The sequence below is a fragment of the Lonchura striata genome, chromosome 28 (assembly GCF_046129695.1).
Source record: "Lonchura striata isolate bLonStr1 chromosome 28, bLonStr1.mat, whole genome shotgun sequence".
NCBI lineage: Eukaryota > Metazoa > Chordata > Aves > Passeriformes > Estrildidae > Lonchura > Lonchura striata.
This window is the reverse complement of record NC_134630.1, coordinates 6,387,132-6,414,788: the sequence shown is the minus strand read 5'-3', so window position 1 is coordinate 6,414,788 and position 27,657 is coordinate 6,387,132. Positions and strand designations below refer to the sequence as shown.

The window sequence follows — 27,657 nt, the reverse complement described above, 5'->3', positions numbered from 1 at the left end:
CGCTTTTCCTCCGCCGGGCGGCGCGCGGGGCGCGTCGGGAGCTGTGGTCCGGCGCCGTCCCGGCCTGCCCCGCGCTGCCGCCGCTGCCGCCATGGCCGCGATGTTGTGCGCCCGCCGCCTCCTCCGCCTCGCCCGGCCCTCGGCGCCGCTGCCCCCCGCCCGCGGCTATGCCGATCCCGCCGGCGGCCCCGCTGCCATGGCCTTCACCTTCGCCTCACCCACACAGGTAGGCCCGCCGCGGCCGCGCTCCCGATGCCGCCGCCGCCGCCGCCGCCTCGCCCGGTGTGTGCTGAGGGAACGCGGGGCGGGCGGGGCGCGGCCGGTGCTGCCGCCGCCGCGGGGCTGTTCCGCTCCCGGGGCTCTGCGGTTCCCGGGGCACGGCCGGGCTGGCACCGGGCTGGCACCGGGCTGACCTTGGCCCTGACCTCGGGCCTCGTCCGCCGGACCGGGGCGCTCGGGCCCCACCGCAGCGCTCCGGGGCCGCCCGGGGCCGGTGCTCCCGGCGCGGCCCTCCCCGCCGTGCCAGCGGACCCGCTGTGCCTGCCAGGCCCGGCCGGGGCTGTCCCCGGGGCAGGGCCGGGCTGGCGCTGGGGACAGGGACAGCGTGGGCCGCAGCGCGGCGGCAGCGCCGGGCTCCCCACGCCCTTCCCAGGCTGCTCCCGGCTGTACCGGCGCCTGTCGCCCACTCCCGACTCGGTGTCTCCATGTGCCGCCTCCCCGCCGTGCCCCTGGGAGCTGGGAACGCTTCCCCAGTGCCTCTGCCAGGATCTCTCCTCTGGATCCTGTGCAGGTGCGGCCTGTCCTGGGCACACCTGGACGTGTTGAACCTGCCAGGAGCTGAGCTGAGCTGCTCCCTTGGCACGGGCTCTTCCCTGGGCTCTCCATCCCCCCATCCCTGGTGACTGCGCCTCTCTGCCCTCTTCATCCAGGTGTTCTACAACGGGGCCAATGTGAAGCAGGTGGATGTGCCCACGCTGACCGGCTCCTTTGGCATCCTGGCATCCCACGTCCCCACGCTCCAGGTGCTCCGGCCGGGCGTTGTCACAGTCCATGCTGAGGATGGGACAGCCACCAAGTACTTTGGTGAGCGAGGCAGGAGGAGCTGGGGAGGAAAGGTGTGCGTGGGGTTGGTGTTCTTGGCTCTAGCACAAAGGAGGCTCTGCCCATCCAGGTGTGGCCTGGTGCATTTCCAGGGATTTCTGCTTTCCCAGCCTGCCAGGGGCTGCTGGAAGTTGATCCTGGGAGCTGTGGGCTGCTGGGGTCAGGTCTTGGTTCTGCTCAGGCTTTCTGGGACCATCCCCTTCTCCAGCTTGCCTTGGGGTGGTAGCTGAGTCCCTGAATGCTGGAAGTGTGACAGGAGGGGGGTGAGGATTTGTTCTGGGGAAGGATGGTGGGGATGGCAGGGCTGAGCCCCTCTGGCAGCCCTGGCTGAGCTGCCCCACGTTGTGCCTTGCAGTGAGCAGCGGCTCTGTCAGTGTCCACGCCGACTCCACGGTGCAGGTGCTGGCAGAGGAGGCAGTGACCATGGACATGCTGGACCTGGCTGTGAGTACCCAGAGATTTCACCAGCCCTGGGGAGAAATTGCTCCCCTTCTCTGCCCTGGGGACCTTGTATTGGGAGCTTCCTGTGCCCAGAACCCAGGGTTGTGTCTGCACCCCTACTACATTTTGGGATCAGAGGCTTGGGGCTCCTCCTTGGTGAGCTCTCAGGAGAGAGGGAGCTCTGCAGTCGTAAATCTCCACTCCGTTTCCCACCCCTTGGACAGACACTGACCTTGTCTTCACCTCCAGAACAGCTTTTCCCTGCTGATAAGGTGTCTGGGGTCAGCACAGCTGTGTCTGTAGCTCCGTGAGGCTCCCAAGTGAGTGGGTCCTTGGCATCCATATGAAGGACCAGTGGCTGCAGGGGAGGGAGGGAAGGACAATCCCCTCTCCTGCAGTGTCTCCCAGTGACACACATTCCTTGTGCCCTCATGCCCAGACTGCAAAATCCAACCTGGAGAAAGCTGTGTCAGAGATGGCAGCAGCGTCTGATGAAGCTGCTAAAGCAGAAGCTCAGATTAAGGTAGAAGCTAACGAAGCCCTGGTGAAGGCTCTGGAGTAAATGTAGGTGAGTAAATCCACACCTGCTCTAGGGCCTGCTGGGCTGGGCGAAAGGATCTGCCTTGCTTTTGGGCAGCAGTGACCACAGCTGTCCCTTGCCAGGGTGAGGCCTCAGCTCTGGGGGGCTCATGGGGGTCCCCATGGGGGGCTGCAGGGTCTGGGCTGTGGCACTGTGGGGTCCAGCCCAGCTGTGACACTGCAGTTCAGCCCTGACAAGGCTGGGTGGACAGTGCTGGGACAGACTGGGAATTGTGGTCACTGCTGGGGCCTCGCTGGTTCCCCATGTCCCCACCGGGACTGGCCACATCTGGGGACAACTTGGGGGCAGAGTGGGGATGCTGGGCCCCACGGGGAGAGCAGCACGTGTTCTCTGCTGCACATTCTCCCACTAAAGACAAACAGCTTCAGTCTCAGGGGGGGTGAGGCTGGGCTCTTACCTTGTGGCCTCTTTTTGCTCTGTCCTGCACAGACTGTGCCTCATCCCTTCCCTTCCCACGTGCTGGCAGCCAGGAATGGCAGCAGTGTGTGCTGTGCAGGGCTGTGAGTCACTGCCAGCCTCCTCCAGGCTCAGCCTGGAGCACAGGAGGGCACCAGCTCCTGCTCCCTCCTGATCTCTGCTCCGGGTGCTCTTTGGTCCTGGAGAGCTGCTGGCTCGTGTTTACTCACAGCAGTTGTGCAGCTGCCAAGCCCTGGGATTGGGATCCACGGCCCAGCCGAGCCCACCCCCACTAACCTGACCCCACTCTTTGTGTTTTGCAGGAATCCCACTGTGGATGCAGAACTCCCAGCCTGTCCCTGTTCTGCTCCCTGGCTGTACAGATGGAACAGGACAAATGGAGGTGGAGAAACGATTCTGATCAATTAAAAGGAAATGTGACCCTCCCTTGTGGCACATCGCCTTCTTCCCAGGCAGCAATTGCAGCTGGAGCCAGGAGCAGTTCCCAGCTCCTGCCCCAAGGCAGATTCACCCTGGGGTCACCAGCACTGCCCTGGGGTTTGGCTGGGCATTCCCGGGGGAGACTCGCCCCCAGGAGGTTCATCAGACAGGTTTATAATCCTCTCTCTGTGCTCCAGCTACCTCCATCTCCAGTAACCACTTGGACTGTGGGATTTCAGCAGCACAGGAGCACAGATCTGTTCCAGAGCCATCCTGTCCCAGCACTGCCTCAGCCTCCCGGCTCCAGCTCTGCAGGAACCCACATTGGCAGGCAGGGTGCTTCCACAGCTGGACAGCAGCTGCCCCATCCTGTGCTGCTGCCAGGGGCACTTCCCCTGCTCCTGGAGACGGGCTGGGTGTGGAGAGGGAAGCAGATGCTCTGCATGATGGAAATCTTTCCTGCTTCCGTTCCTGCTGGGGATGGCTGGAGCTGCTCTGCTGAGCTTGCTGCTTCTGCTTGCTGGGTGCAGCCCTGTCTGAGGAGGCCACCTGGGGTTCCTCAGGGTTCCTCACAGCCCTGGGAAGCAGGAAAGGTTCACTGAGCCGCAGCACCACTGGGAAGGGGTAGGTTTGGGCAAGGGGACAGCTCTGCTTGTGCCAGGCATCTGGGATGTGCGTCCTGCATGTCCTGCTGCACCAGCTGCTGCCGGGCCCCTCGCTCCATGCCACCCTCCCACGCCTTTCCAGAGGGATTTCGGGTTTCCACTGCTGCTCAGAGCTTCCATCCCTCCCTCTGCATGGCTCTAATCCCCTTTTCCCTGCGGTGTTCCAGCCTGGGAAGCGTTGGCTGCCTGTGAGGTCAGTGCTCCCACTCCAGCCTCCCGCGTGCCCCGCGCCACTCTGCACTCGGAGCGGGGCACGGCTATTTTCGGCACTGCCACCCAGGATGTGATCTTGGCTGCCTCCTCACCACCACCTCCTCCCCCTCCTCTCGCTCACTCTGTCTTTCTCTCTCCCCCCCCCCGTTCACAAGTGATCAAAAATAGAGCCTGTGGTGTTAAATTTCTCACTCTGTGGCTTATTAAAAGCCTCCGAGTGCCTGACGCGGAGCCTATTTGAAGCTCAGCCGACTTCCAGCTCCTGAGCTGCTCCAGTGCCTTTTCCCCTTCCCCTCTCATTCCCTTTTTTTTTTTTTTTTTTTTTTTTCCCTTAAAGGTCAGACATTGCAGCGAGCATGAACAAAGCTTCACAATCAGAGCTGAACTAATTAAAACATCTTGGGAAATACCGGGGCCGGCCGGCTCCCTTCCCTCTCCCGCTGCCCCTCTCTGTCCCCAGCTGCTATTTCGGCTGCGTGAGCCTCCCCCAGCACACGCAGCCGCGCTGACGGAAGGTGACTGCCTTGGGTTTTTCATCTAATGGAAGAGCGTTGGCGAGGCCGGGAAGCTGGGGAAACGGCCAGCTGCTATTTTTAGGACAGGAAAAAAGTGTCTCCGTCAGCGTCCTCTCACCAGCTCTTCCCACTGCCTCCCGCCAGCGCCAGGGGAGCTGGGGGGGCCGAGGGATCCGGTCCTGCCCCCCTCACCGAGTGCCCTTGGCTGGGTGCTCCACAGCCTGCTACCTGCTGGGACTTGTAGGCTGCATTTGGGGGAACAATGGGGGACCCTTCCATGTGCAGAGCCCCTGGGGATGGAAGCTCATGGGTGCAAGGACAAGGCTTTGTTCTGAGCCAGGACAGGAGCAGCACTGGGCAGGGATTGTGGGTGCCTGGCTGGCAGCATCATAGCCCTACTCACCCCGAGCTGCACTTTTGGGGGTGCAGGGCCTGTGTGGGTGATTAATTAATTACCTGTGCTCCTCCACGCTGCCAGGCCAGCCAGCTCCCTGCAGGCTCGGCTCTGAGCCCCTCACCTCTGCCTGCAGCCCTTCCCCTCCGTGCTCATTATCTGGCTCTGCAGAGCCACGTTCTCCTCCTCCCCTGGCTCCTGCTGACCATGCCAGAGCCACCATTAGTCTCATCCTGCTGGATGCCACAAAAATGTCCTGATTTGGTGCAAGGGATGTGTGGCTGCAGCTGCTGCAGAGGCGAAGCCCTTTCCTGCTCCTGGCCACTGTGCAGGTACTGCAGGGATGAGCCCAGCCTGGGGGCAGGCAGGGAGGTGGCGGACAGCCGTGGTGTGGATCGTGATGTGATTCAGCAGGTCACTCTCCCCCCTCAGCCTGGATTGTGACACCGCTGTGGCACTTTCCTGTTCCTGGAGTGCTGGCACCTGCCTTGGGGCACAGCAGCCTCCATCTGTGGTTTCTGCCTGGTTTTGGGGTGCTGAGGTGCCCCTGCCTTTGGGTCCCTGAAGGACCGGGAGCCCAGGACCTGTTTGTCTCCGGCTCTGGGCTGGGCGCGGTGGGTGTGAGAGGGGAAGGGTTGCCCGGAACGTGGTGGGAGCGGTGTTGTCCCCCTCCTCCCTTTCCACCAGGGCTCTCTCCCATGACTCGCATCCTCTGCTGCCAGATGGAGGGTGGGGAGCGGGGCCGGGAGCTCTCGCAAAGTGAAGCATCACGGATTCTGCCGGCGGCGTCGCTTCTCCGGGGGATGATTTCCGAGACGGGCCGGGTTCTGCCAAGCCAAATCTCCCGGTGCTGGCGGCCGTCCCTGCGTTTGGCCGCGTGGCATTTCCCCGTCCCACCCAGTCCCGAATGCAGGCGAAAGGTTCCAGCTCTCCTCTCTCTGCAGGAAAAACAACCCCAAACCCCACCGCAGCCCCAGGAAGCCCCGCTCCCTCCGGGCTGACTCATCCGCCAGAGCCGCCCCTTTCCCTGCCCAAACCTTGGCGATCCTGCCTGTCTCAGCTGCAACATCGGTGCCCACCCTGCAGCATCAGGGTGGGGGTACAGAGGTTGCCCTCACCCCTCTCGCTGCCAAGGAGCTGCAGGATGTGGCAGCAGCTCCCTAGGGTGCCGGGCAGCTCCCTGCATGTCCTGGAGGCTCTGCAGCAGCCGGGGGCAGACCTGGCCCCTCTCCCACGCCAGGCCCGTGGGTGCAGCCGCTGGCCCCGGCGTGGGAAGGTCAGCGGAGGCTCCACACGCTGCTCGCACAGCCCGGAGCGTCCTTGGGCCACGCCGCCCTTGTGCCCGAAGGCCGAATCCTCACAGCTTCCTTAGGATGGGGGGGTTGCTGCTGTCTAATGATTAACCCGCCCGTGTTAATCATTCCGGCCGGCAGCCTTTTTCCTCTGGGTTTCCAGCTCTGGAAAATGTTCCTTTTCCGACGCCCTCCCACGCACGTGGCCCCGCAGAGGGAGCGTGGCACAGCTCAGGGAAAACCCTGTGGGGAGGAGCGGGACCTGGCTCGGGGTCTGGCACCGGGATCTGTCCTGGTGGGGCCCCTCGGTCCCGGTCCTGGGGGTGCCTTGCCTGCAGATGTGGGGAGCGTCGCCGCAGCGGCCTCACCCCCAAAATCCCGGCACGAGAGCGAGCGCCGGCGGGCACTGAGCAGGGCGGGGGTTGCAGCCAGCACGACAGAGCTTGTCACGCTGCTCCGGCAGTCCCAGAGCGCCGCGCCGGCCACGCGGCAAACCTTGGCCCGGGGCGCGTTCTCTCGTGGGGAAACTGAGGCACGGATTGGGAAGAGCTGGCAGGCTGGGTAGAGTGGGAACGGGACATGGGAATCTCAGACCGTGCTGCTGGGCTTGGAGATTCCGCTCCTGTGGAGGAGGCACCCGAAGGAGTCAGGCAGGGGGCGGTGGGGGCAGCGCGTTGCCCTGGGGGTCCCGGGTGCCTTGGCAGGGGCTCGTTGCCGTGGGCACGGCCTCGCTCAGGGCGGCCTTGGAGGCACTTGGCCCTGCTGGAGGTGGCCCAAAGGCGCGGGGGCCGGAGGGGGTGCCCGTTCTCGTGCTGGGGGTTCCAGCAAAGTCCCCTCCCAGCGTCTCCCGGGCAGGGCCATGACCCGCGAGGGGCAGGGGAGCCTCGGCAGGAAGCGCCTGCCAGCTGGGCTCTACGCCGGCTACAAAGGCGGCCCAGAGAGCCCAGCGGAATGAGGTGGCATCCATCCAGGTTCCCACAGCGGCCCTGGTGCAGAAAATACACCCGGAGCTGATGGCGGTTGCCACAGCGATGGGCCGAGTGCCACGCCGTGGAGGGGGGCACGACCCCGGAGCCGGGTCCCCGGGTGTGCCCGGTGCAGGGCAGCGGGAGCTCCGTGCAGCGCCGGAGCCGGGCGCTGGCAGCGACCAAAGGCTCCTGCCCGGGCTCCCGCTGCCTCCGCCCGCCTTTGATGTGCCGGGACTTCGCCCTTGGTAAAGCTGGGAGGTTCCCAAGCAGCTCCCAGCTGGGTCCTGGCATCCAGCACCCAGGTGCCTGGTGCAAGCCCCCCGCGGGCCCTGGGGCTCCGTAGGCGCTTGGTTCCCTTTGCCCCGCTGCAGTCGGGGCTTGGAGCTCCTGCGGGCTCCCCAGTTCCTGGCAGGGCCGGGAGGAAGCGGCTGCAGCTGGTCCCGGCGCTGGGGCTCTTCCTGGCGGTGCTGGCGCCGGGCTGGGGAGTGGGGTGGGGAGGGAAAGCCGGGGGGCCGCGGCCGCTGCCCTCCGGGATGCCCTGGCATGCGGCAGGGAGGGGTCGGCAGCGCTTCCATCCCCATTCCCTCAAAGGCCACCCCTCCACCGGGTATAAAAGCAGGATTGAGGCTTGGCCTGACACTGGAGTCTCACTTCTGCCAGCACCACCTTGGGTGTCCCCCCTCCCCTCCCCGCGGGACCTCAATGGGGTCATTGTGCGCTGCGGACCCGCAGGGCACGTCCTGAGCAGCTGCTGGGCCTGACCCCGGCTGCCTCCCCCATGTGTCAGCAGCATCGATGGGGGCACGGGGTTGCCCCCGCAGGGTCCCACGCAGGGACGGGTCCCGATCCCCTGCTCGCAGCAGGGGTGGGCAATGGCTTCGCACCGTCCTCGTCCCCCCAGCCAGGCCGTGCCGCCCCCTCCCTGCCCGGGCAGCGCCGGCAGCTGGGCTAATGACGGGGTGTGCCCGCTCGCCCCGGGCTGCGAGCGGCGCGGGAGGCTCCTGCCACCCAGCAAGACGGGGCCAGCCGGGCGCGGAGCTTCGCTGCCGCAGCCGGCGCGGCCACACCTGTGTGGGCTGAGCGGACCCCGCTCCCCCCGGCACCTGCCCGGCCCAACCAGCTCCTTCGCGTCCCGGCCGCCCGCGGACAGGCCGCTGCAGGCAGGGCACCCCCGGGCCAGGCAGGTGCAGGAGGCGGCAGCACCGGGGGAGCTGGGGGCACGCAGGGCACCCGGAGGAGTCGGAGCTCTGGGGGCTGCAGGGGCTCTGAGCCCACTCGTGCCGCCGCGATGTCCCCATCCCTCCTGTCCCCTTCGCGCTTCCCCACATTGTGTCCCCCGTCCGGTCCCACATCCTGCCTTGGCAGATGGGCCCCGGCTGGCTGCACCCCCTGTGTGCCAGGTAGGGCACCCCAAAGGTGCAGGGTCCTGCCAGGGGGCTGCACAACGCCTCCCCCCAGCTCTTGCAGGCTTCTGGGGGGGTGTGGGAGGGGCAGCAGCTCCTGTGGGCAGGAACCCTCCGGCAGGGACAGATGTGAGGTGCCGCAGCCGCCTGCGGATGTGAGTGGGTGGGTTCTGGGCAGGGCTGCCTCCCGCGGGCCAGCACCGGCCCAGGTGGCCACGCTCTCCGACGGAGCTGAAGGCTCTCCAGGGAGGCCAGGGTTTAATGAGAGGCTGTCGGTGTCCCTGTGATCCTTCCGCCCATTATCTAATCGGAGCAGTGCATTTAGAGGCCACCGTGCAGGTGAGTCACTTCCCCAGCCAGTGCCTCAGTTTCCCCACAGGTCGGGTGCTGGGATAAGCTGAGCCCGGCTCCTCACAGCGTGGCTCGGCGCTGGGGAATGTGGCACAGTGGGTCTGGCCCAGGGCTGGATTCCTCCTTCGGCTCCTTGTGACACACCTGGACCCTGGGCATGGAACCTCCCTTGAGCCCCCCTACCTGGGCATGGGGCCCCGCTCCAGACACAGAACCTGGTGGCACTGGGACATCCCACGCTGGAGAGCCTGGCAGTGCCGGGCAGGGGCACCCACACTCCACACACAGCAGATTCGTGGCACCCAGCCCATGCCGATGCCACACGGAGTCCAGCTCTTTTCCCGGCCAGGATTTCCTGCTGCTGTTCCCAGAATGGGCCGCGGTCTCACATCCGTGGGACGATCCCGCACAGCGGGTGGCCGGGAACCCATCAGCACCGGTGCCAGGCACGGGAGAGGCAGCGGCACCAGCGATGCCCCGGTAACTCCCCGCCCGGTGCCGGGAGGGCCGGGCAGGCGGCTCCACCACCGTAAACAGGAACTGCGGCCGCGGGGGAGCGCAGGGGGCCGGGAAGGGAGGGGGTGGCTGCGCCCATGGCCGGGGTGTGGGAACGTGGGTGTGGGAGCGTGGGTGGGAGCGCAGCACCCAGCGGGGCCGAGCGAGCCCGCGGGAGCGTGTGTGCACACCCGGAGCTCCCACACACGGGGAGCACGCGTGGCTGTGCACAAGCGTGTGCCCCTTCGGGCTGAAGGAGCTGAACTTGTGTGTGAGGGGACAAGGCCAGGAGGAAGTGCCTCCTCCCATCCCCATCCCGCCCGTGTCGGGGTTTCCTGGGGCACATCCTGCCTGCATGGATTCTGTTCCTCCTTCCCGCTTTTGGGGGTCAAGGAGTGCCAGCCTTGCAGGGGGTGCAGGGACGGCACTAGGCCCACACCAGGGCTGTGTCTGCCCCTCGCCACGCTGGGCTGTGGGGGCTGTCAGCCCCCCGTCGGCTCCCCGAGGTGATGGAGGGTGGAGAGGTGCCCCTCGCTGGCACCCACCTGGGTGAGGTTCCCGCATTCCCGAGGCGGCTCCCAGGGGAGCCAGGGGCAGGCGTGGGGTGGGTGAGTGTGCCAGCACACGGGGCAGCCCGGCGGGACAGCCGCCCCACGCCCGCCTCGCTCCCCGCCGGGCACCGCGATCCCCCGCTGGCATCGCCCCCGGCGCTGGGCACGGGCCCGGCATCCATCCCACACGGTTCTGCCACCCTGCGTGCGTGCATTCCCAGGATCGGGGATGACGCCTCACAGGGTGAGCCCACGGTGAGATCAGAGAGCTGGAGTGCGATGGGAAGGGTTGGGATAGGGTGGGATGGGATTGGATACGGTGGAATGGGGAGTTACTTTCCCTCGGGTTTACAAGGCTGGGTCACCCCAGGAACAAGGTTCAGTGTGTATCCAAGGAGGCTCCTGAAATCCCGAGTCCTTCCCCTCCCCAAGGCTGGCAACCCGCTTAAGCATTTATAATAATAATAATGATAATAACAACAATAATAACACCACCACCAACAGCTGAGCTGTCGGCTGACTCCTGCAGTCTGGATTTAAAACAAACCAAGAAACGTGGCAGCGTCTGGGAAACAGCCACTGGCACTGAGGGAGAGGCGTGGGGGGTCAGGGGGCACGGGAAGTGTGGGGGATCAGGGCTCTGGTGCCTCTCAGTCACAGTGGGCAGGGGGTCTGTGCCCTGGCTGCCCCTTCTCACCTTGATAGGTTTCCTCCCTGCATTTCCAGGGCTCCCCAGGCACAGCAGCTGAGTTCTGCCCTCTTGGGGGGTCTCAGGGGACCGTGAGGGCCGTGCCCAGGGGAGGGTCCCATTGGTGGGCACAAGCTGGCAGCGTGTGCCCGTACTAATGACGGAACCACCAGGACCTCTCCTAACCCAAATTCTGCCATTGACAAAATTGCCACACCAGCACACGGCTGGGGGCAGGATGGGGCCGGAGGGGCACGAGGGCCACAGAGGAAGAGGGGCAGAGGCAGAGCTGGGGCATGGAGCAGGACAGGAGGTGGCCAGGGATGGGGTCCACAGTTTCTCCTGCTCATCCCATCGCAACTCCAGGCTGAAGCAGGGCTGGAGCCCAAAGCTCTGCCTGCCCCCAGCTGAGGGGGCCACAGGGAGGGAGGCAGTGAGGCCGGGGGCTGGAAGCCACTGGGATGAGAGCAGGAGCTGGAGTTCAGCGTCCTGAAGGGGCCCGTGAGCTCAAAGAGCCCAGAATAGCCCTGGCCTCACCGTGGCAGCAGGGCCACGGCCCAGCAGAGCCAAGTATGGCTCCACACCTGGGTGCTGCTAAATCCAGAGGGATTCACCATCCTTCCCGGGCCCGTGGCCAGGTGGGTGAGGGCCTCTGGTGACTCCCCCCAGCCTCAGCCCCCCACGAGAGCTGAGTCACCAAGGGTCTGGCCTGAGCCATCCATTCCCTGCTCACCGTATGCCCAGCCCCAAGGGGGGCTGCCTGAGTTCATTCCAGGGGTGACTTCACCCGTGGGACTCTCCAGGCCCGAGGCCAGGGTGGGGGGCAGAGCCCCACGAGTTGGGGTGCCCCAGAGCCAGGGCATGGCAAGTAAGGCCAGGCAGGGCCAGTGGCTCCGGCTGCATCGGGCTGGCAGCTGCAGTGTCCCCAGGCTGTGACGCCTGGACAGTCTCTGCCAAAGGCCACCGGGACACGTCCCTGAGAGCTGGGAACACACGGAGCCGGTTGTGTTTCTAAGGACACGCCTGGGTGTTTACAGCCCCGCCAGCGTCACGGGCACGGGCACCGCCGTCCTGCCCAAGGACATCCGCGCCCGCCACGGGGCCGCCCCGAGCCCGGAGGGATGGGGGGACCCCCGGAGGGATGGGGGGCTCCGGCGGGGGTCCGTGCCCGGGGTAGTGCCGGGAGGGTGGAATCAGCAGCTCCTTCCTCAGGGCAGCAGCGGTGGCTCACCTGGGCACGGTCACCGCTGCCACCGTGAGCGGGGCCGAGCCGCTCGACCCCCGCGGGGCTCAGCGGACCCCCGGGACCCCCAGCCCGGCCCCGCTCCCACCGCTCCCGGTGGGCTGGGCCGGGCGGAGGTGCAGCGGTTCGGCTGCGCCCTCCTGCCGGGGTGTGCCCCGCACGATCCCTCCCGGCCGCTGGCCCCGTGCCCGTGGGAACGCTCCCACTCGCTGCGGCAGCTCCGTGCCAGGCCCCAGCCGGGCACCGCGGGCCTGGGAGTCCCTTGCCAGCCACGCTCCCTTCCCCAGGCGGAGGGCTGAGGGAGGAAAAGGATCCCCGTCCCCGCTTGGGCTGCCCCAGGCTGCAGCCCGGCTCCTTCTGCAGGCACAGAGCGAGAAACGCCCCCTCTGCCCTCCTCTGCCCTCCTCTCCCTCCTCTGCCCTCCTCTCCCTCCTCTCCCTCCTCTGCCCGCTCCGGAGCCGGAGTCAGCTCTGCCCTAATCCCATGACCCCGCGCCTGCGAGTGGAATGCAGAGACTTGCGATAAAAATCCCCCGTTTGCCAAAGCTGTGGAATCAGCCAAGAATTCAGCCCAAAAGGGGCGGGGGGGGGGAGAGAGGGAGGAGTGGCGGGCAGGGGGTGGAAAGAGAGAGAAAAGAGAAAAGCTGCTGCCCGGGGCTGGTGGGGGATTTCCCCGAAGAAGGAGGGCTGGGAATTCCCTTCCTTCGAGGGAGAAGATTTCCAAGAACCAACCTCCAAAAGATTCGGGGCTCCCAGCTGGAGCTGGGGCGCAAAGGAACCAACACCACGGTCCTGCCCCGGCTCTGCCGTGACACCGGGACGTGTCCCGTGGGAAGTGTCCCGGCAGGACCCGGGTAAGCCCCTCTCCTCCGCCCCGTGCCCGCGCCGCCCTCCCGGCTGCGTGAGCCTCCGCGGGGGCTAATCCCAGGGCCCAGGTTAGCTAAGAGGATTGCGGGAGCTGCGTGTGGCCTGCAGCAGGATTTGTGTAGGTATTTGCTCGTCGGATCGTCTCTCCCCGAGCTGCTCAGCCGTGTGGGGTTTGGAGAACGCTCCCTCTGGAGACGCAGGAGCCTCGGATGCTGTGCAGCAATTATGCCCAAGTCTGCCTGTAATCTTTAACGATTTATTCCCAGGGCGACACAATAAGCTAAACACACAAAATCCAGGCTGCTGGGAATCCTGGGATCTCCCAGCTTGTGTCTCTGGAGGCACCAGATACCTTCAACCATACTGAAATGTGCACACACTTCCTAAAGCACCAGCTCCTGGAGTCATGGGATTGCTGGAGGAGATGAGCTTCCTCCCAGGAAGGAGATGGAGCCATGTGAGGAGGGTGGCGACTGGGAAAGGGGCTCTTCAGGGCTGCCAGGATGTGGGGAGATGCTCTGCCCTCGGGGCATGGCTGCTTTGCCAAAGAACCCAAGCCAGGCTACACTCCCAGCCCTGGCCACAAAGTCCCCTTGTCCCTCCCCACAGATCAAGGGCTGGGAGCTGGCGGCCAGACCCTGCTCCCTGCAGGAGTGGCTCTGGGGTGACACCTTGTCCCCACCATGGCCCCTCGTGGTGCACAAGGCTGAGCTGTGGCAGGGCCAAACCTGTGGCCCTGGCTGTCCCCTCTCCTGGCTGCTCCAGGGCCTCACCCTGCACAGCCAGCTGGGGTTGTGGCCCCCCTAGGGGCGGCTTCGCAGGCCCGGGGAGAACAATGGCGCATCCCTGCCCCGGCCCCTCTCCCAGGGACAACAATGGCAGGAGCCGGAGTCGGAGCCGCCTGAGCTCATCTCCCCCCAGAGCTTGGAGGGGGCTGGGGCGGGCGGGGGGCCGTGGGCTGTGCAACAAAGGCTCCCTCCCAGCCCGGCTCTGTGCCTTGCACCAGGGGCCTCGCTCCCACCCAGCCATCTGCACACACCCCAAGGGAAGCCGGGCGGGAGGGACACGGCAGCAGAATTTTGGGGATTCAGAGAGTCCCCCTTGGCTGCAGCGTCACGGGTTGGGTCTCCCTACTGTGGACTGGCCACCACATCCCCCCCCTCCAGCTGCTTTGTGTCTTGGTGTGCCAGGGCATTGTCTGCGAAGAAGAGACCCAGCAAGGCAGCCTGAGGTCACCAGCGTCTCCCCAGCACCCTCCCTGTGCGCTCGGGGCAGCCGCTGGCCCGGGAGGAAGCAGCTTCTCCCCCGTGGCACCCGGGGCATCACGCCCCGGAACTGGTGCCCACCAGCCCGTTCCTCCCTTGCTTTAAAGCCCTGTAGGGTTGGTTAAGTTTTGTCCTTGTTGGGAAGCGGGTGGTTGGGCAGAGGGAATAGGAGGAATGGTCCAGCCTTGTTATTAGACATCAGAGAGTCTCCACGGGCAGCAGCAGCAGCTTTGACGCTTGGCTCCGAAGGAGAGCTCAGCCCACCCGTTCCCTGCCCACGGACTGACCGACCCACGGGGCACGCAGAGGGGCAGAGGTGTCCGGTCTGTCCCCTCCCCGCGGTCCGTGGAGGGAAGGTCGTCCCTGCCCTTCCTGGAGCCGCGGCAGAGCCGGGACCCCGGCAGGGGCTGAGACCCCCCGGTGGGCTGATACCGAGATTAGAGAACGGCGAGTCGGGATCCCGGGAGCGGGATCCGGAAGGAGGGGCTGGGGCCCGTGGTACAGAACTGAGACCCCGGGGCAAAGACCGGGACCCGCCGCGGGAGCAGGTGCGGTACCGCCGGGGCAGGGGCCGTGGCCGTTGCCGGGGCCGTTGCCGAGGCCAGACCGGTCCCTGCCCCCGCCAGGCTCCACCCCGGGCGGTGCGGGATAAAACTTCGGGCACCTCCCCGGCAGCTCCGCGTCAGGGCTGCGCTCGGACCGGCTGCAGCGCTCAGGAGGTGACACCGCACCCACCACCACCTCCCCCCGGGACGTTTCTGGGGTCTCTCTCCCTCTTCCTGCCACCGGAGGCAGCTGAGCTCCCGCCGCGCCGGGATCCGCGGGGCCGTGTTCGGTGAGTAGAGCCGCGCCGGGCTGGTGGGGGCCGGGGTCGGTCTGGGGGGGGGGGATCCGCGGACCGGGACCGCACTCTCTCGGTTGCTTTCCCCGGAGCGGGAGGGATGGCCCCACTTCCCCGGAGCTCCCGAGGGGACTCACGGCAGAACCCCTCTTCGGTTGTCCCGGAGCTCTGCTCACCCTCAGAGATCCTCCGTGTCCTCGGTCACCTGGAGCTTTGCCTGCCTCCGGGGAACGGGAGCGGGATCGGTTGTCCCCGCTCCCGCTGTCGGAACCCCGGTGCTCCCACCGCGTCCCTGGGAGCGGCTCCTCGCTCCCAAGACCCGGCGTTCTTTGGGGGGGACGGGGCTGTCCGGGCAGGGGTCTCCATCCCGGTGTGGGAGCAGCGGCTCCGGGGCGCAGCGCGGCCGGGCCGCCCGGTAAGGGCCAGTCGGTGTCTCGGTAAAGCCGGCGCGCCGCCGGTGCGGCCCCCGCGGCCCCCCCGGGCGCAGGAGGCGCCGCGGGACCGGCAGAGGGCGCCCGCGCTTTGCTGACTCATAGCTCCCCCCGCTCCCGGTGCCGGGACGGGGCCCCGGGGCTCCGGGGTGTCCGTTCCACTCCCCGAGAACCGGCAGGCGGGGCTGGGGCCTCTGGGGTGGAGGTTCCAGCTGGCGGATTAGGGGGGCAAGAGCGTGCTTGGGGTGGGTACAGGAGGCTCAACCCCTCACCGGGACAGTTCCCCCGTAGCGAGAACGGCGTCACCGGGAGGGTGACCGGGCGGGTGCGTGCGACCGGGCGGGTGTGACCGGCCGCGGGTGACTGTGCGTGTTCCCCCCCCGCCCTTTCCGCCCCTGTGTCCCGGCGTCACTCGGCTCCGGGGATTGTAACTCCCGCCCGGCCCCGCGGGCAGTCACCTCCCGCCGCGGCCTCCTCCGGTGCGGGGGCCGTTCACCGCCCCCGCCGAGGCGCTCCGGACCGGCGCCTGCCCGTGTCCCGCGTCCACATCTCCGTGGAGCTAGGGCCTCGCACGCCAGTCCCACCGGCTCCCCGGCATCACCGGAGGGCGGGCGGACCCCCGAGCCCCCCGCGCCCCTTTGTTGTGCGCCGGGATTATGAATGGCTCCAGGCGCGGCGCGAGGGCGCGCGGGAGGCGGGGCCGGGGCGGGGCCCGCGCGGCCGCGTGGGCGGGAGGAATCCGGCCGGGCCGCCCCGCCCACCGGGCCACGTGGGGAACCTGCGCCCGCCTCCCATTGGCCGTCACCGCGGATGTCTGGGCGCTCGGCGAGCTCCCATTGGCCGCGGCCGCCGGAGGAGCCGGAGTGAATGAGGGCGAGGCCCCGCCCCGCGGGACGTTGCTACATTGTAACTTCCCTCCCCCCCGGTGCTCCCACGGCAGCGCGAGCGGCGGCCGGTTCGGCGGGTCCGGCCCCAGAGAAGGGGGAGCGAGGCGGCCTCCCCGCCCCTCGCCGCGGCCTCGGGCCTCACCCCGCCCCCAGACACCCCGCACCGCGAGCACAGAGCGGCGGCGAGGAGAAAGAAAGGAGGCGGCAGGCAGGAGCAGGCAGCGCCGCTTCCACCACCCCCCTCGCTTCCCGCGGCGGCCACCGGAGCGGGGCGAGAACGGGACGTTTTATATTTTTTTATTTTTATATTTATATATATATATATATATAATTTTTTCCGCCTGGGCTGCGGAGGGCACGGCCGGTGTAGCGCTGCTTGGGGACCCCCCTCCTAGCCGTTCCCCGCCTCCTCCCGGCCCCCGCCCGACGCCTCACCGCGTAACCGGAGCTCCCGGTGGGTCCTGCCGGGCGTGTGGTGCAGCGGGACCGGCTCCCTCCTTTATCCGATCCCCTCGCCGCCCCCCGACACCGACCGCCGCTGCCCCCGCAGGTCGGCGGATGGACCCGCAGCCCGGCGCCAGGAGCTGCAGCCGCGGGGCTCCCGCCTGCGAGGTGGGGCCGCCCGAGCCCCCCATGAACCTCTACATCCACACCACCACCGGCACCCGCTATGAGCTCTCGGTGCCCGCCGAGGAGACGGTGGAGGGGCTGAAGCGACGGCTGTCCCAGCGCCTCAAGGTGCCCAAGGAGCGTCTGGCGCTGCTGCACAAAGAGAGGTACGGCACGGCTCGGTACGGGGGGGGGGGCTCGGGAGGCCCGGAGCCCCCAGCCCTCGACGGCGGGGCTGGGCGCGGGGGCGGCCCCCTCGCACCGGGCTCGGCACCGCACAAAGGCTCCCGCCCCCTCCCCCTTCCCGGCCCCATTCCTGTGCGGGGCGGGGGGGGCAGCCCGGGGGGCCGCGGCGGGGGCGAGCGGGGGCCGGGCCGGAGGGAGGGAAGGAGGGAGGGGGGGGCTCCGGGGCGGAGGGAGGGAGGGAGGGGGGCGCCGGGCCGGGCCGGGAGCGCGGCCGCCGCCCCCTCGCCCGGCCCTGCCGGGGCTCCTTTGTGGGCGGCGGGGCCCGGCCGTGCCCCGGCCCTTTGTTCTGGGCTCAGCCCCGGCGGCGGCTTGGCCCGGCTCCCCCTGAGCCCCCAGCGCCGGGGGGGCCTTTGTCTGCCGGGGGCCCAGGCCGAGGGGCTGCGCACCCCCCGCGTGGGGCTGGGCCCGCGTGGGGTCGGGACGGGAGTAACTTGGAGGAAGAGCAGGGGACACACGGGGACACCACATCCATCTGCCGGCACCCGCGGGGTGGAGGGAGCGTGTTCCCGGTGCTGCATCCCCCACCTACGCTGGTCCCAGCTCCTCTCCAGCCGCCCCCCCAGTGGGCAGGTTGCCTGTGCCACGAACCCTGTGCTCCCACTCCCCTCGCAGCTCGGCTCCTCTCTGGCCCCCTCGGCGCTGCCCCGTGAGTTCCCCTGGGGGCCAGCTGAACTGGGGGGTACCGGGGTTCCCTCCTGCCTGTGAACGCTGGGAATTTCTTGAGCTAGGGGTGCTTGAGGGGCTGTTGGTCCCCTGGGAGCAGCCAGACTTGCAGCTGGTGTCCCCCTCTGGTGTGTACCCTCTGGGGGAGCTGCCCGACCTGCACTGACCCTGCTCTTGGCATCTCCTCCCACAGCCGCCTCAGCTCGGGCAAACTGCAGGACCTGGGGGTCGTGGAAGGCAGCAAGCTGACACTGGTGCCCACCGTGGAGGCCGGCTTGATGGTGAGTGGCCTTTTCCTGCTGCTCCCTCCATCCCTCCCACTCGTCCCCGTCTATTATTAAAGCCCCGGGCAAGGATGAGGATGTGATGTGCTGGCAGCCCCGCGGCTTTGCTGCCCCAGCTCTCGCTGAGGAGGCAGCGCTGGGTTGGGCACGGCAGCAGGTTTAGTATTTCACTCCTTTCTCAGGGCTTGTGTAGAAATAGTGGAAGTGACATGTCATCCCTCCCTCCTGCTGCGGACGCCCCCTCCTTTACTGCATTTGTAACGTTAATCCCCCCCCCCTCCTCCTTTTTTTTTTCCAGTCCCAGGCGTCCAGGCCAGAACAGTCGGTGATGCAAGCTCTGGAAAGCTTAACTGAAACTCAGGTGAGGGGCTGGATACCGGGGCAGGATGGAGACAAAGGCGGAGGGCGGAGGGGGGGGAAGGAAGGACAGCTGCGGCCTCACTTTGCTTCCCCTCCCAAAAGCTTTGGCGTTGGTGCCTCGCTGAGGTTTCACCTCCAGCAGGGCTGGGAGTGCTGAGGGTGGTGCCCGGGGCGGGCACCGTCACCCGGAGCAGCGCCGGGCTCAGGGAGGTCCCACGCCGGCAGCCCAAACAAGCCGGGAGCGGGGAGGTGAAGTGACTCACTCAAGGTCACGCCGCGGGTTGGTGGCAGAGCCGGGCGGCTCAGGGCCCTGCCCGGGGGTGTGGGGCTGCAGCCCCCTCCAGCTGCCCGCTGTGGGGTGCAGGGAGTGGGCTGCCCCTCTGCCCCACGACTGTGAGGAATGTAAAGCAGGCTGGCAGCTCGTGGGGCTGTAGAGCCCAGCTTCCCCCCACCAGCACCCAAAGGGGTCCTCCCTCTTTCCTTGGAGCCATCCTTGGGGGCACAGATTGGCCCTGCTGGGGTGTTCTGACCCTCTCCTTGTCCCTTGCTCGGTGGCCTTGTGCTGGGGCACCAGGTGCCAAGGAAGGGGCGTGGAAGGGGCCGAGTGGGCGGCGTTGGTGGGGCTGTGGTTGAATTGCTGTGGAGTTGTTGGAGGGGTGGGGGGGTTCTCACTGTTGGGGGGGGTCTCAGCTGCGGGCTGGAAGCGTTCCCAGGGTGGGAGAGCCGTGGGTGAGCCGTGGGTGCACGCGCAGCCGCCAGCTCCTGCCGCGAAGGTGGAATTTACCCCCAGCCATGCAGGCCCCACTCCTTTGTTTTCCGTCTCTGTGACTGCTCTGAAACTCTTTCCTTCCTTTTTCTGGCCGATGCTGCCGGCTTTGGTTTTTGAAGGGTTGGGTTTTTGAGCGTTTTTATAAGCTGCCTTGCTGAATTCTGGGAAGGGGCTGAGCCCCATGTGGTGCCAAGGCTGGTGGGGCACTGCTGTGCCCCCCCCTTGCCCCGGGACGTGGCAAGGGCCAGGCTGCCCTGCCTTCAGGCACCCGGAGTGCCCTTGGCTGCCCGGGGTGACCTTGACTTTTGGGACCTGGTTTAACCCCATGTGGGGGCTGGGGGGGTCAGCTTGGACTGGAGCCCTAGTGGATCCCCAGTGCCAGACGCTGCTGGGGTCCCATGGAGGTGCTGCCCATCCCAGCTGGGGTGCAGAGCTGTGGGAGGGGGGGGCTGCTTCTGGCAGGTCACTCTGCACATCCTGGCCTCAGGGCTGCAGGTATTTCTGATGGGGCTGAGCAGCTCTTCTCTGGTGTGGGCAGCCAGGAACCTGTGGGGCTCCTTCACAGGGCTGTGGCCCCTCCAGACCCAGCACAGTGAGCGAAGGAGGGTGGGTGGGCTACGGTCTGGCAGCGGCTGCGGGAAGCTGCTCTGCACCTCCCTGCCCACCGCAGGTTCCTCCGGTTGGTGATTCAGGAAGCCAGGGCTGAGCAGGAGGAACCGCCAGCACCTGGGGGGCGGCGGAGGGGGGGCAGGAAACCACTCCTCCCATTCATGCTTTGCTGGGCTCTGCCTGCGTCACGCAGCCTCCGGAGCACGGGGAGAGCTGAGCCGCTTCCTCTGGGGGTGGGAGGGGGGGCCGGGGCGCTGCCACCCCCTTCCCAGCCTTTGGGGAAGTGACTGTTGGGCACGGGGGCTTCCTGGAAATTGCTCTCGCACTTCCTTCCTCCCCACATGGCTGCCCCCCCACTTTCCAGGGATAAGCAGGCGTTGGGTCCCACTGCTGGCTCTTCCTTCCCCCAGTCCCTCTACCCAGCAGGGCTGAGGGGGAGGAACAGAGGAGGGGGATGACACATCCTGCTCTTCCAGGGCTGGGGGAATGTGGCCAGGGGGCTCTGTCCCTCTGCCCCCCTTGGCACAGACAAACCCCTGGGCACCAGCACAGGTGGCTGGATGTGGGGGCCCAGCTGTGCCCAGCTGGAGACCCTGTAGGGGCTTGGGGGGGGCATTTCCTGCTCCCACTCCTCATCCTTGCTTTAGCCTTGCCTTTTGCCAACTGGATCTGCCAGGACGGTTCCCTTGTGCCTGTTTGGGGGGTGCTGCCCTCCCCACCGGGGCTCGCTGGGGGCAGCCCCCCTCTCTGCCAGCCCGGAGCGGGGGGCTCGGGGGTGTGCGGTGCCGGGGGCCGGGGTGACGCGGGGCCAGGCGTCGGAGCACGGCGGGAATGCCGCGTTCCTTCTCTGAGTCATCCACGTTTCTGAGAAGCAGCTGGGAGACACTTGCCCCATCCCTGCGGGCCCCGAGCCCGGTACAGCGCAGCTGAGCCCCCCGGGGCTCGGCGGAGTCCCAGGGGACCCCTGAGTGCGGGGCTTTGGGGGGCTCAGCGGCTCCAGCCCCGCCGGCGAGGCTGTCCCGGCCCCCGCGGCGGAGCCGGCTGGGAGGGACGGGGTCCTCCCGGCGTGGGCGGCCGAGCGGGCGGCTGGGTGGGACGTGTTTGCATTGGAGCGGGCTGGTTTCGCCGGGAGGGGAGAAGGTTGGCAGCGGCGTGGGGGCGGGTGCTGCGAGCCCCGGGGCTGGGGCGCCGCGGGGACCGGGTGGGCTCCGTGCCACGGCCCAGCCCCGGGGGGGATGCGGGACCCTGGTGCGTGGGGATGGAGTGGGGGGTGTTGGTGCTGTTGGGAAGCGTCGGCAGCGCGGGGCTGGCAGGGTTGGGGTGCTCTGGTTTCTCCCGGCCCTGGCGAGAGGTCAGGCAGGGCAGGGGTGAGTCAGAGGGAGCGGGAGGCGGCCGTGGGGCCGGCTGACGTCAGGGGGCCCCGGGGAGCTGCGTGGGGCTCCCCTGGGTACACCTGGGTGCAGGGCAGGAGCTGGGATGGGGCTGTGAAAGAGCCCAGTGGGAGCAGGACCCCTTCCCACACTTTGGTGAGTGGTGCCCGGAGGTGGTCTTGGGGGTCCCTGTGTGAAATGTACCCCCTCCAGTGCCTCAGAGAGCAGCAGCAGGGCTGGGGTGGCCCAGCAGTCCTGGAGGACTCCATGCAAGGGCCAGAGGTGGCCAGAGCTGGGATGGGACCAAGCGGTGAGGACGGGGCTGCCAGACTGGCATTAGGCCATCCGGGCTGCTATGGGAAGAAAAACTCTGGCAGGATGGGGGCTGGAGCGACGCCTTCCCTCGGCCGGGCGCTCTGTGCGCGCACACGCGTGTGCACACGCGTGTCCATGTGCGCACCCGCCGTCCTCTCCCGCCCCCTTGCCCCGTAACCTCCGTGTCCAGAGCTGCAGCGTCTCCTTCCCGCCCACCCCTTCCTCTGCAGCCTCCGCCTGACACGCTCGGGGCTTTGCTGCTGGTATTTTTAAAGCTGCTTTTCCCACGGCTTCTCAGAACCGGCCTCCGCGGCAGCGGGGCGTGGGGGAGCGGGGCCGGGGCTGGGGGGGCCCCGCTCTGCAGGGCCGGGGACAGGGGCTGCTGGGCCCCCGCTCGGTGGCTGCACCCCAAAGGTGCCATGGGATGTGGGTGGGCGATGTCGGGAGCTGCACGTGGCAGGCTGGGAAAGCTGTGTGTGCCCTGGAATAGTGAGGGGGGTGTGCAGTGAAGGGGGGGCATCGTCCCCATTAGCCCATCCGGGCTGGCAGGGGTGAGAGGTACAGCCCCCCTGCAGCACACGTGAGGGCAAGGGGGGGTTCACGGTGGCTCGTGGCTGTCCCAGCCCCCCTAGAATGTGGGGCAGTGCTCGGGGGGGCTCCCCTGTTCCCTGCCACAGCTGCCAAGTGATTTATGCGACCGGGGGGAGGCTGAGGGGTGCGAGCTGGGGGGTGGCAGGTGTTGGGCATTGGGGGCCCCCCACAGCTGCAGCCTGGGGAGGGTCAAGCCCTGGCTCTTGTCTCCAGGCTGCAGCTGCTCCATCACCTGCCGGAGCCTCGGGGCTGGGCAGGGCCCGTCCCCCACCCCCAGCTGCCCCGAGGGAGGGGAGGAGGGCAGGTGGGGGCTGCACTGCCTGAGTCACTGTGGTGGGCACCCAGCATGTCCTCACCTGCCCCCTCCTCTTCTCCCTGTGCCAGCAGGGCGCCCCGGGGGTGGGACAGCCTCCCGCTGGCCGGAGCAGCAGCGCTGGCCCTTGGCCGAGCGTCCGGCTCTGGGCAGTGCCAGCTGCGGCCCCTGCCCGTCCCTGCCCGCCCGGATCCGTGCTGGGGAGGGCAGCCAGGCAGGCACAGCCACTCCGTGGTGGGGAATAAAGGGCAGGAAGGGCAGGAGGAAGAAAAATGCCCACCGGCACCATCAGCTGACGGAGTTGGCACCGGGCTGGGGTCGCGTGGGGACGGCAGCTGGGCTCGTCTGCCAGCCTGGCACTGCTGCCCCAGTGACCCATCCCTTATGGCCAAGGGAAACCTGTAGGGGCGACTGCCATCCCCTGCTCAGCACCAGGGCGGCAACCACCACCCCATTGCTCGTGCCACGGCTGATGAGGATCCCTTTTCTCCTCAGGTCAACGACTTCTTGTCGGGCCGGTCCCCGCTGACCCTGGCCCTGCGCGTGGGTGACCACATGATGTTCGTGCAGCTGCAGCTGGCGGCTCAGCAGAGCACTGGGCAGCTCCAGCACCGGCACCTCATCGCCAGCCGCGGCGAGGCGGGCGCCAGCGCCAGCCCCCACTGCCGGACGCTGCACGGTGCCAGCGGCTCGGGCTTTGCCCGCATCCCCGTGGTGCCCTCCTGCCAGCAGAGCCCGGCCCCCAGCCCCACGCCCACTGCACCGGCCCCCCCCATGTACTGTAACGCCCCTCACGCCGCTCCTGTCACCGCCGGGATGTTCCGGTCGCACGGGGCCAGCACGCAGACGGTGAACAGCAGCGTGGTCTCCTCCTGCTCAGAGGTGAGTCTGGGGGTGCTGTCCTGAGGCCTCTGGGGAAGGAGAGTGAAGCCGTGACTTTGCCAGCTCAGCCATGGTCATGCCCGGCCCTTCCTCAGTTTCCTCGTGTGTGGAAATGGGTTGTCCCCAGTCTGGTGTCCAGAATGTCCCCAGGTCCCAGGGAGGGGCTCGAGGACAGGGTGTAACCCAAGCTCTTACCCTGCCTGTCCTCACACCCTGCCTGTCCCCATGGGTGTGCAGGAGCTGCTGCTGTTGCTTCCCTTTCCCCCTGGCACAGCACAGCATGGCAGGGGGCCTGTCGGGTGGTTCCTTGCATGCCAGGAGAACTGGGACTGGTGCCTGCTGCACCCTCTCCCTGTCTGGGCTCTCCTGACCCGGATTTTTGCGGGGTGGCAGCAGGTCAGGAGCAAGGTTGTGTGCCCCACCAGACCCCTACCCTGAGGCTGACCCCATGTTTCTCCCCTCGCAGGTGGACTGTGGCTCCCGCAGCAGCAGCTCCCCGGGCAGCAGCCCGGCCCCCTCGGCCCGATCCCGCAAGCCCGGGGCGGTCATCGAGAGCTTCGTCAACCACGCGCCTGGGGTCTTCTCAGGGACCTTCTCCGGTACGTGCTGCTCCATTTCCTGGGGGGCTCTGGGGGCATGTTGGGGGCCGTGGGGCTGTGGGTCTGAGGGGGGCTGCTTGTCTCACACCCTCTTCTTCCCCCACTCCAGGCACTTTGCACCCCAACTGCCAGGACAGCAGCGGGCGGCCGCGGCGGGACATCGGCACCATCCTGCAGATCCTCAACGACCTCCTCAGCGCCACGAGACACTACCAGGGCATGCCCCAGTCCCTGACACAGCTCCGCTGCCAGACGCAGTTCTCCTCCTCCTCCTCTTCCTCCTCCTCCTCGCCGCCTGCCTCTCCAGACCTCGCCACCAAAACTACCTCAGAGCCGCTGCCGGCGGCCACCGCCCCCACCCTGCACCCCGTTGTCCAGTGCCAAAGCCAGATCCGGATGTGCAAGCCCAGTGGTGAGTCTGGCTGCCCCCGAGTGGAGTGGAGAGGGATTGGGGTTTGAGGTTGGCACCTCTTGGGGGTCCCTGGTCCATGGCTGGGATGAGTAGAGAGGGACTGGGAGCTGGATGAGTCAGGAGGCTTGCATGTTGGGGGACAATCAGCACCTCTGGGGACTCGGGGAGGTCCCCCCACCCACCCTGCATTGTCATCTCTCCCAAACCCTGTGGGGACAAAGCATCCCTGCATGGGTGGGGGTGTGGGGGAGTGGCAGGTGGCTGCAGTGTCCATGCTGCCCCCGGAGCTCTGGGCCTGTCCCTGCTGTGTGGGCAGAGGTTTTGGGGTCACGCAGAGGCTCCCTCTTTCCAAGCCCACCTCCTCAGACTGGGGGTGAAGATGGGCCTGGCTGGAGAGCCTGGCCTGGGCCATGGCAGCGGCTCCCCAGCATTTTTGGGTGCACACCTGTGAGCCCTGGGGCCGGAAGGTGTCACAGGCAGTACCAGACCCCCTGTGATTTGCTTAGAGGAAAGAAGTGAAACCACCAGTGCTGGCTCAGCCCCCTCAGGGCTTGCTCTTCCTTCTCTCCGAGCCAGGGGTGGTCCAGGTCCCCATTGGGGGTGGCTCCATGCTGGCTCCTGCTGGTCTGACCGGGCCTTCTAGGGTCACGACCCCTCCCCATCCATCCAGGGGGATAGAGGGGGTGTTGTGGTGGGGACACCGCACCCCAAAAAAAGGGCTGTAGGCCACTGGGGATCAGCCTGGTGCTGTGGTGGGCGCCCTGTTTTTGGGATATCCAAGGGGCTGTGCCATGACAGGGGGCTCCGTGATCCCCCCAGTACGTGAGTTCGGCCTCCCTCCCATAACCACTTCACCATTTTCCTTTTGGAGGCCACCTGCTAGTGGGGTGTCCATGTCCCTGTGCCACTGGGGGCTCCCCGCTGGGCTGTGCGTCCCCCCGGCTGTGGATTTGGGAACCCCACCACGACCCATCCTCCTCCATCACAGGGGACACCCTGCCTGTCACAGCGGCGCCCACGTGTCGGTGCCACGCTGGGGTGGCGTGAGCCCCCTGGGCATGGCACGGCAGCCCCCCGTGACCCCCTTTTTTCCCCCCCACCCCGCTTTTGCAGGGGACCGGCTGCGGCAGACGGAGAACCGGGCGACGCGCTGCAAGGTGGAGCGGCTGCAGCTGCTGCTGCAGCAGAAGCGGCTGCGGCGGAAGGCGCGGCGGGACGCCAGGGCTCCGTACCACTGGGTGCCCAACCGCAAGGCCGGCCGCACCAACAGCAACAGCAGCGTCTCCAGCGAGGGCAGCCTGGACCTGGACTTCGAGGACTCGGTCTGGAAGCCGGAGGTCAAGGCCGAGATGAAATCCGAGTTTGTCGTAGCATAGAGAGCCAGGGCCCCGGGGGACTGTGCCGGGGGGTCCCACTCGCCGTCCCCGCTTTGGGGAGGCAGCGCCGGCGGCGCGGGCCGGGGCTCCTCGAGGTTCGCGGGCTCCTGCGACCGGACGCGTGTTGGGGGGAGCCCCTCACCCCCCTGCTCGGTTGGGTTTGGGGCGATGAGGAAGAGCAGTAGGAGCCGCCCCCTCCTCCTTGTAGCCTCCCCAGCCTGGGGGGGGGCTTTGGGGGTATCGAAGCTGCTGCTTTGCTGTGAAGAGGGGCACAGCCGGGTGGGCTCCGGCCCCCACACCGTGTGCCACCCCAGCCCGGCGCAGGCAGGACGAGATGAAGTGTCTCTCTCTCTCGGAGGTGCTGGAGCCCCCCCCGATTTGGGGGCCGTTTGTTTTCCTTCCCTTCTATATGTAGCATTGCTGGGCTGTGGGGCTGGGCCCCCCCGGGGGGGACACGTGTGCCTGGGCCCCACCGCCGCAGCCTGGGGAGGGGGGACGGGGGTGGGAGGGGGGGGCTTTGTTTTTTTTTGCGGGGTGTTAATTTTGTTTGGGGAGGGAGAAGCCAAGGCGCCTTCCCTCCGCGGCCGAGCCCAACTTCCGAGTCCCTGGACTCCTTCCCACCCGCCGCTTGGGTGGTTGGATTTTTTTCTTTTTTAACTTAAAAAAAAAAAATGAAAAAAAAAAGAAAAAAAAGAGAAAAAAAACCCTGAATAAATAACCCCAAACTTGGTCCCGGCTGCAGGGCCGGTATTTATAGACATTAATGACCCGACTGAGCCAATACTGACATAGTCTTCATAGGCCGTAGGATCCTTTTTCTCGTCCGACTTGGATTTTTTTCCGTCAGGATCTGTGCAAATAGAGCCCCCACGTGATGTGTTTTTTGTCTGTAAAACTTTTTTTTTTTTTTTTTTTTTTTTTTTTGTGTGTGTGTGTGTGTTTTGGGGAAAGGGGGGCGGGGGGGGAAGAGCAAGGCTTTTTCGGTCTTTAATATTTTATTTTTTATTTTTGAAATAAATTTGGGCAGTCTGGATGCAATCGTGTCCGGTGTCGGTGTGGAGACACAGGAGGTGCTTGGGGTGTCAGAGGGACGTGGCACAGCCATAAGTGCCCCCTACCTGTGCACACACCTGCTCAGCACTCCTCACGCTTGTGTGTACCTGCAGGAGGAAGGAGGGGAGCGGTGCCCACTCCTCCCTGGCAGGGGAATGGGTCTGGGGTCTCCTTGAGGTGTTTTCAGCACTCTCGGGGTGGCAGACCCCAGCCTCTGGGTGCTCATCTGACTCGGTGCTCCCAGCCTCATCCCACTGGCCACTGCCTGGAGGAGCTGGGCCGGTTGCACCAGCCGGGCTGGCCGTGAGTGCCAGCTCCCTGCCAGCTCCCTGCCAGCTCCCTCCCTCCCTCCTGCGTCACAGTGGGCTGGTTGTGGGGCGTTGGTGGCCGTGAATGTGGCTGTGCCTCAGTTTCCCCACCTGCACTTGCCCCGGGGAAGGTGATGGGGTGGGGTGGCCCTGGGGATGCGTGTTAGCACCATCTCACCCATGCAAACCTCGTCCTGCAGCCCCCAGCGTCCCCGGGAGGAGGCTGGGGGGGTTCGGGGTGTCGGTCGCTGTTGGGGGGACACCCCCGGAGCTGTGCTGTGACACCGACGCGGTGACAGCGTCACCCCCGGGCACACCTGCGGCGGGGTGAAACCCGACTGGGCGCTGGGCTGTGGAGCTGTTCTGTGGGGAGGAGCAGGAGTGGCTGCCCACGTCCCAGCCTTGTCCCCACACCCCGGCCTTGGGGACAGAGAACAATCCAGAGCTCCGTGGGACCCTCGCACCTCACAGGCGGGATGGGAAGCGAGTGGCTCTTCCCAGTGTGGGCTGGGGGGGCCTGGCCAGACCCTGAACTCTCAGCCGAGCGCTGGAGGAAGCCGGGAGGGAGCGGAAGCAGCTCAGGTTCCTGCGGTGACTTGTGCAGCACCGGGCACCCCGCGCCCCGCTTTGACGTCATTTCGGGTAGAGCAGACCTCGGGCTGCCCCCCCTACAGCCCCTGCCCCCCCCCACACACACACCCCCAGCCCGTGCCAAATTTGGCAAGGAGAAGAGCCGCCGACCGCAGCAGGAGCAGCGCGGCGGCCTTGTAAGGCAATCGCAGCCGGGAGGGCACGCGAGGGACACGCACACGCGTGTGCACGCAGGGACGAGCGCCAGCAGCCGCGCACG

General features: G+C 67.0%; 2 protein-coding genes across 3 annotated transcripts; both read left to right on the top strand.

Moving 5' to 3' along the window:
* Nucleotides 1–57: 57 nt before the first annotated feature.
* ATP5F1D (ATP synthase F1 subunit delta) lies at nucleotides 58–2,985 on the top strand. The gene is made up of 5 exons (XM_021546165.2): nucleotides 58–226; nucleotides 930–1,083; nucleotides 1,457–1,545; nucleotides 1,982–2,110; nucleotides 2,863–2,985. The coding sequence occupies exons 1-4, from the start codon at nucleotides 92–94 to the stop codon at nucleotides 2,102–2,104; spliced, it is 501 nt and encodes a 166-aa protein (XP_021401840.1). The 5' UTR covers nucleotides 58–91; the 3' UTR covers nucleotides 2,105–2,110; nucleotides 2,863–2,985.
* Nucleotides 2,986–14,580: 11,595 nt separating this feature from the next.
* On the top strand, nucleotides 14,581–25,866 carry MIDN (midnolin). Of its 2 annotated transcripts, none has more exons than XM_031507155.2 (7): nucleotides 14,581–14,724; nucleotides 16,599–16,824; nucleotides 17,760–17,847; nucleotides 18,149–18,211; nucleotides 22,673–23,059; nucleotides 23,526–23,658; nucleotides 23,768–24,215. In XM_031507155.2, exons 2-7 carry the CDS (start codon nucleotides 16,607–16,609, stop codon nucleotides 24,115–24,117), a joined length of 1,239 nt encoding a protein of 412 aa, XP_031363015.2. In that variant the 5' UTR covers nucleotides 14,581–14,724; nucleotides 16,599–16,606; the 3' UTR covers nucleotides 24,118–24,215. The 2 variants fall into 2 exon arrangements, with proteins under 2 accessions (XP_031363015.2, XP_031363016.1); XM_031507156.2 differs by lacking the exon at nucleotides 14,581–14,724 and adding an exon at nucleotides 25,184–25,866 and having other exon boundaries at nucleotides 16,168–16,824; nucleotides 23,768–24,070.
* Nucleotides 25,867–27,657: the final 1,791 nt, after the last annotated feature.

What these genes read in the sequence shown, in the direction of transcription:
- ATP5F1D (XM_021546165.2), top strand. Translation starts at nt 92, where the DNA reads ATGGCCGCGATGTTGTGCGCCCGCCGCCTCCTCCGCCTCGCCCGGCCC. An exon ending in CCTTCGCCTCACCCACACAG is followed by an intron (nt 227 to 929) that starts GTAGGCCCGCCG and finishes CTCTTCATCCAG; the next exon opens with GTGTTCTACAACGGGGCCAA. An exon ending in GACAGCCACCAAGTACTTTG is followed by an intron (nt 1,084 to 1,456) that starts GTGAGCGAGGCA and finishes TGTGCCTTGCAG; the next exon opens with TGAGCAGCGGCTCTGTCAGT.
- MIDN (XM_031507156.2), top strand. Translation starts at nt 16,607, where the DNA reads ATGGACCCGCAGCCCGGCGCCAGGAGCTGCAGCCGCGGGGCTCCCGCC. An exon ending in TGGTCTCCTCCTGCTCAGAG is followed by an intron (nt 23,060 to 23,525) that starts GTGAGTCTGGGG and finishes CTCCCCTCGCAG; the next exon opens with GTGGACTGTGGCTCCCGCAG. An exon ending in CTTCTCAGGGACCTTCTCCG is followed by an intron (nt 23,659 to 23,767) that starts GTACGTGCTGCT and finishes CCCCCACTCCAG; the next exon opens with GCACTTTGCACCCCAACTGC.